This window comes from Astatotilapia calliptera, chromosome 1, assembly GCF_900246225.1.
Source record: "Astatotilapia calliptera chromosome 1, fAstCal1.2, whole genome shotgun sequence".
Taxonomy (NCBI): domain Eukaryota; kingdom Metazoa; phylum Chordata; class Actinopteri; order Cichliformes; family Cichlidae; genus Astatotilapia; species Astatotilapia calliptera.
In genome coordinates, this window is record NC_039302.1 from 29645292 (window position 1) to 29654827 (window position 9536).

Sequence of the window (9536 nt, forward strand, 5' to 3'; positions counted from 1 at the left end):
TCTATCTATCTATCTATCTATCTATCTATCTATCTATCTATCTATCTATCTATCTATCTATCTATCTATCTATCTATCTATCTATCTATCTATCTATCTATCTATCTATCTATATATATATATATATATATATATATGAATGATTATTATTTTATTTTTTTTACTTAGAGTACAGAAATTATCACATAAATTATCATCCACATTACAGACAATGACTTACTTTTAAGGTGTATTATTCGCAAATGTTTAAATTAAACTTTAAACATTAAACATCAAACATTTTCTTCACATTGCAGTATTTGTCTTTTTTGAATTCAAGTCACCATAAATAGAAGACTGTAATATTTGTGCTGGTGGAACTGCTCTCTTCTGGGGGTTTTCGGATGTCATTATTCTCTAGATTTTTTATTTTTTAGATTTATTTATTTGTGGATTTATTTATTATTATTATTATTTCAAACATCCAAGTCCCCATTGAATTCGAGGCCTGTGTGTTAAAGGGCACGCTGTCTATCACGTGACGAAGTCACCAGCAAATCACCTGCTAAGATTTGTTTCCTTATGAACCAATAAGGACGCGTTGTACAGCAGCAAAACGCCCTTCATTGTTAGATTGATCTCCGGTTTCTCTGTTTGTCAAATTATTTAGCTAACCTACGTTAGCCAGCTAGCTGGAATGGTAACCAAAGGAATGGTGAGCAGCTGTGCACTTTCCTTCGAAAATTAAGGTGGAACACGCCTTAACATTTATTAATATTTAAAGGGGCGTTTATACAGTTCAAGCAAATACGGTGAGTTTAATTAATAAGCTCTCTTAAGTGCAAGATCCACAGTTAAAGACTGGTTTTGTTAGCAACGTCAAATGTAACCTTAAACCTGAAGCTGACGTTAGGTAAGTCAAGTAAAACAAATGAGACTGTGTAAATCTGGTAAAATTAACTCGTCGTATGCTTTGACCGCTTATGTTGCCAAAATTCCAGCTGTCAAGTAGAAATATGTTACGTTCAGCTGCAACACCCTGGTCCATAACATTTGCTAACGTAGCACTGTAATCTCAGATTGTGGTGAATGACACTATCGCTCATGCTTGTACTAGAAATAACGAGACTTTAACAATACATTTGGTTAAAATCAGAACATTAGTTTAAAATTTGTTACGGCTCCGACAAACAACGTTAGACACACAAGCTTTAAAACTTCTTCAATGAAACAGCTAGGTTAGCACGAAGCTAAGCTAGCCGAAACAACCCGTCCTAGTGTTAACTTTGTGGTGGCAAGTAGCTATGCTAGCTAAATTTGCATGGGATGCTTGATTAGTATTATTGTTGTTATTATTATTATTATTTATTTTTTTTCGAGATGCGTGTTTAGGTTGTGTGTGTTTGACTTCAACTATAGCATTTATTTCCTGTTTCCACCAAGGCAGCGAATGGCCCGGAGACTACTTGTCGTGGGACCTTCATAAAAAGAGGGACATCAGTCTGAACCTCTGAACGAGTGATGAACTTAAACCCCTTCTGGAGCATGTCTACCAATACAAGTCGTAAGGTAAACGTTGTGGAGGTTTTTTGTTTGTTTGTTTTAAGCTGTAAACATACTGTAAACATTGCCATTCCCATTCGGTATTTTTTGTGGAAAAAATGGCAAACTTGATATTGATACAACACTTTAGTGTCCAGAAGCTTGCCCTTAGGTGCCTTTCAGATATGTACAAGCCTGTGGAAACCTCTCTCTAAAATGTGCTGCACATGATAGTCATGAGCTTTGCAAAGGAGATTTTTGATGACTTAACAGTGCAGTAAGTTTTGTTTGTTTTAACTAAAATCTTCACATATAAAATGTTTTGACTGCCTATTAAACCTGGAGTATAGTAGAGCTTACTATGGGTTACAAAGGTTGTATTTCTGCTGATTGCACTTCCTAAGATTAAAATAAATAAATAAATAAATAAAACCTGTACTTGTCTGCCAAAACTTGATTTCGATAGTCCTAATAATTTAACATTTGAGGGGACAAACATCAAACTGAGAAAATGTATAGCTTTGTCTTTTCTCAGCCTTGATTCCCGCACCTGTTCCCACTTGGATTCATATTGTTAAGCTTGTTAACAAATCTTGTTAAACTGGAAAACTTTCATACTCGACCTAAGGGTGTGGTTTTTCCACTCATTTTGGGGGAAATATGCTTATATTGTGTGAAGTTTAACTATAACCATATGATTTAAAACTACATTATAACAAAGTCTCCACTCTTTCTGTGTTGTGGTGTTTGGTGAAGTTTGCTACTGCTTGACTAAATTTCCACCAGCACCCACAGTGGTGGGGAGGGGATTTAGGAGGGACGAAAACGGTGTGAGTGACCTTGTTTGTCTCATTGAAGGTACATTTTAACACATTCTACAGTCAAGGGTTGTTTTTTTGTTGTTGTCATTGTTGTTGTTGTTGTTGTTGTTGGGTTGGGTTTTTTTTTGTTTTTTTTAAAGTGATTTTTTTTAAGTGCAATATTTATTGCAAGCATTTCTTGCACTGTTTCTTATGGCTTCCTGATGTATCCTGCCATTCAAAACAGCATTCTTCTGTTTTGTGTTCAGAGTGCACTGTGACACTTTACCGCAACTCCTCCTATCATCCTTGCGTCATCAGTAAGATGGCGTTACAGCTAGGCATGAAAACGCTTGCTCTTGTCTAGACATGGCTCCCTGACGAGCTACAAACCAGATGGGCAGTGTAACTTGAGAGGTCACTCACAGCACATGGTCACTACCCTGTGCCATCGGATTACTCCTTAGGTCTACCGTTTGAGCATTTATATACACTATCTAAATTTGACTGAGGGGGTTCCTTCTGATTTTTTTTTCCCCTCCCACATAGCATGGGCTTTAATGTTTGATGTGTTAAGATCCCTGTCATGTTTTCAATCCTGAACAGCCGAGATCTGACAACGAGGAACAAAGCGGGCATGGGGAGCAGAGGGCCAGTCCAGCCCGGATGCCCTTCGGCAGAAAGCAGCTTCCGCCGATTCCTAAGAATGCAGCCCCTATTACCAAGCCTTCCCCAATGGGTACCCCAATCCAGTCTGCCAATGGCACGCATGCCTCTTATGGCCCTTTTTACTTGGAGTACTCTCTGCTGGCTGAGTTGTACGTATTGGTCCAGTATCAGAATTTAAATTTCAGTTTGTTGTTAATTTCTTGGCATGCTCCAATATGCTGGTAGCCCTTGTTTTTAAAATACCCACTGTATACATTTTGTATTAAACTAGTTTCACAGTATCATTTAAATTGTTTTTATTTGGTTTCCCTTCTGATTTTTCTTGTGACCTGCAGCACATTAGTGATAAAGCAGAAGCTCCCTGGAATTTATGTCCAGCCATCCTACAAGTCTGCACTAAGTAAGGATTCCACTTTTAAAAGTTCATGCAATTAATCACTTTTTATATATCAGGGGAAAGACAAAAAAAGTGATAAGTGATTCTAAAATGGCATCTCTCACTGTCTAGTGTGGTTTGGTGTCATATTCATCAGACATGGCTTGTACCAGGATGGTGTCTTCAAGTTCACTGTGTATATTCCAGACAATTATCCAGATGGGGAGTGTCCTGTAAGTATTAAAAAAATGTTCTTGTTTGATATTTTGCCCCTTACCAAAAAGTGAGATTGCATGATTTAGCTAAAAAGAGTAAACATTGGAAAATGCAAGATGTATGTCATTATAAATAAGAAGTAGCAGCATAAATGATGTATACATAAACTGTCATAAAATATGGTTTAAGAAAAAATGGTGCAAACAATTTGTTTCAGAAATTAGTATTTGACATACCAGTCTTCCATCCACTTGTTGACCCTGTGTCTGGAGAGCTTGATGTCAGAAGAGCTTTTACCAAATGGAGGTAGGTTTATCATTTTTCTGCTTATGTACTTTGCTTTGTTACTTTTCTCGAATTATATTTTGAAGTGGAAGGAATTGGGGGGGGGGGGGGTTGGAAAAACTTGAGCAACTAAATGAATCACCAAGCTCAGTGTGGGCTGCTGCTGTAGGCTTCAAGGTTCAACAGAGGTGCTCTTTTTCATACCTTGGTTGTAACAAATGCTTATTTGAGTAACTGTTACTTTTCTATCACCTGGAAGGAAACTGGCCGCCGCTGGCTTCTGGTGCCTACAAGGCATTTTCAGCAGAGAACTGCCACTTGCTGATGTTTTCTATTTTTAGACTGTGTTTTAAACCCAGTAGATCAGCATTTTCTTAAACAAACAGACTAGTTTGTCTGGTGCCCACACCCATGCTACCACCCAGTCATTCAAAGTCATTTAAATCACTTTTCTTTCCCATTCTTATGTTTGGTTTGAAATTCAGCACGTCACCAGGTTTACATGCCTGACTGATTTACTGTCATGCGATTGCCTGAGATATTTGCTGTAACATACAGTTGAACAGGTGTAAAATATGAGAGAGAGAGAGATATGCACCAGGAAACGTGATTCTGAAAAGTAACACAAATCCAAAAACTGTATGCCATGACTAGCTGTGCTTCTCGACGTTATCAAAAACTGAACTACGCACAAGGCAGTAAAAACAAGTTTATTATGCTATTCAGCAAGGACTGACAGTGGCATGGACTGTAGTACAAGTTTTGCATTTAAAGGCATCTTGGCACTCCCCCATGATGCAGATGTAGCTAACAGCTCTGTTTGTTAACAGAGGAAAACTCATCTGTTCCTGAAGCAGAGTTAACTTACAAATTACCTGCTTGCTAGCAAGTTTTCTTCAACAAACTTAGTATTTCTCTCTGCTGCACTGGAATCATCTTAGTGACACCAACTAATTCATAAAGTAATATTATATGTGCTTTATGCTGCAATATAAAGCACCTTGGGGCGACAGTAATTTTTTATTTTATTTTTTATTTTTTTGGCTTTCTATATACGATATGTAACTGAATTAAAATAAATCAAACATTTACTGACTTCATCCACCTGTGTGTGTGTAGACGGAATCACAACCACATCTGGCAAGTCCTGATGTATGCACGTACAGTTTTTTACAAGATTAACACCACAGACCCACTCAACCCAGAGGCTGCTGTACTGTGAGTTTAACATTCTTGGTTTTTGCCTTTTTTTTTTTCCCTTAATGGAACTTGTTGTGTGTGTATATTTTATTTTTCCTCTGAAAATGTTAAAAAAAAAAAAAAATCTTGTTAGTCATTTATAGAAAAACATAATTAAAATCTCGACTAAGAAACTGGTCTTTTAGCACTCGGTGCAAAGTGATGTTTCTAGCTAAATAAGTTTGACACTTGCTTTTTTTTTTTTCTTTCTTTCTTTTTCCCCAGCTACGAGAAGGATGTGCAGTTGTTCAAAAGCAAAGTGGTAGATAGTGTGAAACTATGCAACAGTCATCTTTTTGATCAGCCAAAGATCGATGATCCCTACGCAATAAGGTTGGTCAACTGTCCATTTCACATTCTAGTGCTGACCACAATAAGGAAAAAAGTGTGTGTGTTTGTTAAAACTCTAAAGAGGGAAAAAATTATCTTGTGTTCGGTTCTCCACTTTGATCCATTGGTTTCAGTTTTTCCCCATGGAACCCAGCTGTACATGAAGAAGCAAAAGACAGGATGTTCACATACAAGGTAAGTTTTGCTAAATTAAAACTTTGCACTTTCGAAGCAGGAGAGAGTTTAATCTGCATATTTTATCTGGTGATTCTTATTATGCAGCTTTTAATTTGTTGTTGTTGCCCTAGAGACGACCTGAGGATCACCACAAGGCATCTCAGGCATCGGGTTTGTCTTGGGTAAAGCCTGGCTCGACACAGCCCTTCAGCAAAGAAGACAATCCTCCCCAGAGCTGAATCTGCAATGTCAAGATAGTGGCCACTAGAGGGAGTCAGAAGCATCAGATTCCATGCCACAGGCTTGCATCAGCCATCTGTGTGAAAGTAGAACCTTGGTAGTTGGCAACTTTATATTAGCTCTTCACATTTATTGCTTGGCTTTAAAAGCTTTTTTTTAGGCCTCAAAGAGTTTTAGAAATAGGAAACCAAGTTTGTATCATATTTAAATCAACAATGACAAATGGATGCGTCAACATCCTTTAGGGTAAGATGCAATCAAAGTACATTCTCATTTTCGTTTTCTTATCCATTCACATATTTAGTTACGTTATGACATACAGCTGCAAAAGGCTGTGGACGATGTGAGTGAAATTATTTTCATTCTTATTGTAAGTACAGTGGATTGCATATCAATACCACTTGTTCAATTTGGCTCAGGACTGTTTATTTGTAAGACTCGGAATGTTTAATCACAGCTGTGTTGGTGGGGAAAAAAAACCCCTGTCACATCCTCCTCTATTACCAAGTTAGGTTGACATTTGCTTTATATTTGTGTTTTATTGGACAATGAGTTATTTTTTATTTCCACTGTGTAAACGGTTGTCTTACTTTGCAGCAGAGTTGGCAAATATGGTTTTAAATAAGATTCTAAGTAAGTAAGCTTATGTATTTTGCCAGATTTGAAATAATTTTGAATGTTTTATATATATATCATTGGTTATTAAAGGTTTGATGTGTAAATAATGGATTCTATGCTGAGGTTTAAGAGACATCTGCATTGGTGCTCTGTAAGAGAATGTCTTTTTTTTTTTTTCCTTTTTTTTTTGTAGATAATTGTAAATTACTCCCAAATAAATGACGTTACTCTAGAATTACAGAAGTCTGGAAGACAAACGCCTTTATTTTGATAAAGTTTAGTTATTTAGGACACTCAACAGCAAAATAGGATGGTAATAAACTGGGGTGCTTCATATTCTTTAGTTACAGGCCAGTGTCAGTTCAAACTTGAAGTCTTCAAGCAGAGGAATTTGGCTTGATTGCTGTATTTGGAAATACTGTAGGAAAATAGATTTAAAATCAGTATAAATTCAATAAAGAAATGAGCACAGCAGGTATGTTGGCCAAAGTTGTTTGAGCTGCTGTAAGAGGGAAAGTTGTAACAATAATTGTAATTTACATGATGCCATTTGGGCTCTTCAGAAGTTCAGATGTGTTGATGCGTGAACCATTTGTTCTTGACTGCTTAGGTTTGAAATTGAAACGGTATTCTTTGAAATCAATAAAAGGATTTTTAAAAGCTATGTATGTTTATGTATTTTTTTTCAAGTGTTTGTTTTGAACTAATGAAAACCTGATTACAAGAAACGTATTTCAAACATAACTAGAAAAATTTGCATTTCCTGCGAAAATGCAGTGTGGATGCTTAAAGCTGAAGCTGTATGCAAAAAGTAGCTGAAAAAGCTGAAAAGTTGCAGAAATTGTAAAAACTTTGCAGAAGCAAAAGAAGTTTGCTAAAATGGAATAACTTAGCAGAACTGCAATATCTTAGAGGAAACATAATACTTGGCAGAAATACAATAGCATAGCAGAATTTAGCAGAAATATTGTAACTTACCAGAAACATGATAACTTCTCAAAAATACAAGAATTTAGGAGAAATAGTATAAGATAACAGAAAGAATATATTTAGCCAAAAATACTTAAACATTACAGAAACACTATGATTTAGAAAAATAGTACAACAGAGCAGAAATATTGTGATTTACCAGAGACACTGTGATGAACTATGAATATTGTAATTTTAAATTGAGACTATGTTTTAGCACAAATATTATAATTTGGCAGAAATACTATAATTTAGCAGAAATACTATATTAAGCACAAATCCTATAAAAAGCAGAAATGGTATGATTAAGCACAAATACTACATTTAGTAGAAATACTTTGTTTTAGCACAAATCCCATAAAAAGCAGAAATACTGTACTATGATTTAGTAGAAAAAACTATAATTAATCAGAAATACTAAATTTAGCAGAAATACTATATTAAGCACAAATACTATGAAAAGCAGAAATAGTATGATTAAGCATAAATACTACATTTAGCAGAAATACTATATTAAGCACAAATCCTATAAAAGCAGAAATAGTATATTAAGCACAAATCTTATAAAATAGCAGAAATAGTATGATTTAGCACAATAGTAATAAGTTAAACAGAAAAATTGGAAAAGCAAAATGGACAGCTGAAAAAATGCTGAACATGCTGAGGGTCCCTCAAATATACTTGTTAAATGACAAAAATCTGCAAAAAAATTTATTACAGCCACACAATCACAAATATGTACACATGAGGAAACACACATGCACATAGAGACCCACACACAAGATCCAATTCAGTCAACCAGTCTAAATATATTGAATTTAAATCTTAGAATGAGATCATCCCATTAAAAGCCTTTCTCTCTCTCTCTCTCTCTCTCTCTCTCTCTGTCACACACACACACACACACACACACACACACACACACACACACACACACACACACACACACACACACACAGGGAGAGAGAAGTAAGTTTCTAGGTCAGCCTGGGAGCTGCTGAATTTGAATCCACCAATCAGAGAGCCTGTGTACTTTTTCCCGCCAAAACAGGTGCATCTTTTTACACACGCAGCAGAGAGAGGCACAGGATTATTGCAGCCTATTTCTCATAGTTAGGACTCCCCTCAAACAAATGACCGTAATTTCCTAACCGTAGGGGCTAGAACGGTCATTCTTACACCGTTTTGTTCAGAAGAGATGGGGGAATCTTCAAGTGTTGACAATTTAATATTAAAATATGAATTTTTAGAGATATATGACATGGATGACTTGTTGACTTAGAAGCCACGAATTCCCAAATATGCAAATTTGAATGCCTGAGACCACATATGTGATTGGCTGGCTGGGAAGCCGTGCAGGCCCTGATTTGTGGATTTGAATTCCTCAGCCCTCAGATATGATTGGCTGGCTTAGAAGCCACGAAGGCCCCAATATGCAAATTTGAATGCCTCAGGACACTTATTTGATTGGCTGGGAAACTGTGCAGGCCCTGATTTGAAAATTTGAATGTCTCAGTCCTCACAGAGGATTGGCTGCCTGGGGACCTGGCAGAAATATATAGAAATACTATTATTAAGCATAAATACTACATTTAGTAGAAATACTATGTTTTAGCACAAATACTATAAAAAGAAGAAAAACTATAATTTAGCAGAAATACTATATTAAGCACAAATCCTATAAAAAGCAGAAATACTATAATTTAGCAGAAATACTATGTTAGGCACAAATCCTATAAAATAGCAGAAATACTATAATTTAGCAGAAATACTATATTAGGCATAAATCCTATGAAAAGCAGAAATAGTATGATTTAGCAGAAATACTGTATTTAGCACAAGTACCAAAAAGTACCAGAAATACTATGATTTAGCAGAATAGTAATAACTTATTGAAACACAAATGCACAGAGGGACACACAAACACAGGCTCTAATCCAGTCAACCAGTCTAACTATGTTCAATTTAAATCCTACAATGACATGCTATCAAATAAGGGCAGGGTCCTCTCTCTCCCACTAAACACACACACACACACACACACACACAGGGAGAGAGGACTAAGTTTCTAGGTCAGCCTGGGAGCTGCTGAATTT

The 9536-nt window shown here is 36.2% G+C and overlaps 1 protein-coding gene across 4 annotated transcripts; it reads left to right on the forward strand.

The window, feature by feature from the left end:
- Positions 1-590: 590 nt before the first annotated feature.
- aktip (akt interacting protein) lies at positions 591-7135 on the forward strand. Of its 4 annotated transcripts, none has more exons than XM_026173599.1 (10): positions 591-791; positions 1423-1548; positions 2928-3139; positions 3326-3390; positions 3499-3599; positions 3800-3888; positions 4987-5085; positions 5332-5439; positions 5571-5631; positions 5745-7135. In XM_026173599.1, the coding sequence occupies exons 2-10, from the start codon at positions 1501-1503 to the stop codon at positions 5850-5852; spliced, it is 891 nt and encodes a 296-aa protein (XP_026029384.1). In that variant the 5' UTR covers positions 591-791; positions 1423-1500; the 3' UTR covers positions 5853-7135. The 4 variants fall into 4 exon arrangements, with proteins under 4 accessions (XP_026029384.1, XP_026029393.1, XP_026029403.1 ...); XM_026173608.1 differs by having other exon boundaries at positions 1427-1548; XM_026173618.1 differs by having other exon boundaries at positions 591-694.
- Positions 7136-9536: the final 2401 nt, after the last annotated feature.

Excerpts from the sequence above, each read along its gene's own strand:
- aktip (XM_026173599.1), top strand. The coding sequence starts at position 1,501 with ATGAACTTAAACCCCTTCTGGAGCATGTCTACCAATACAAGTCGTAAG. Across the intron at positions 3,391-3,498 it reads ATCCTACAAGTCTGCACTAA|TGTGGTTTGGTGTCATATTC; the intron begins GTAAGGATTCCA and ends CTCACTGTCTAG. Across the intron at positions 3,600-3,799 it reads ATCCAGATGGGGAGTGTCCT|AAATTAGTATTTGACATACC; the intron begins GTAAGTATTAAA and ends AATTTGTTTCAG.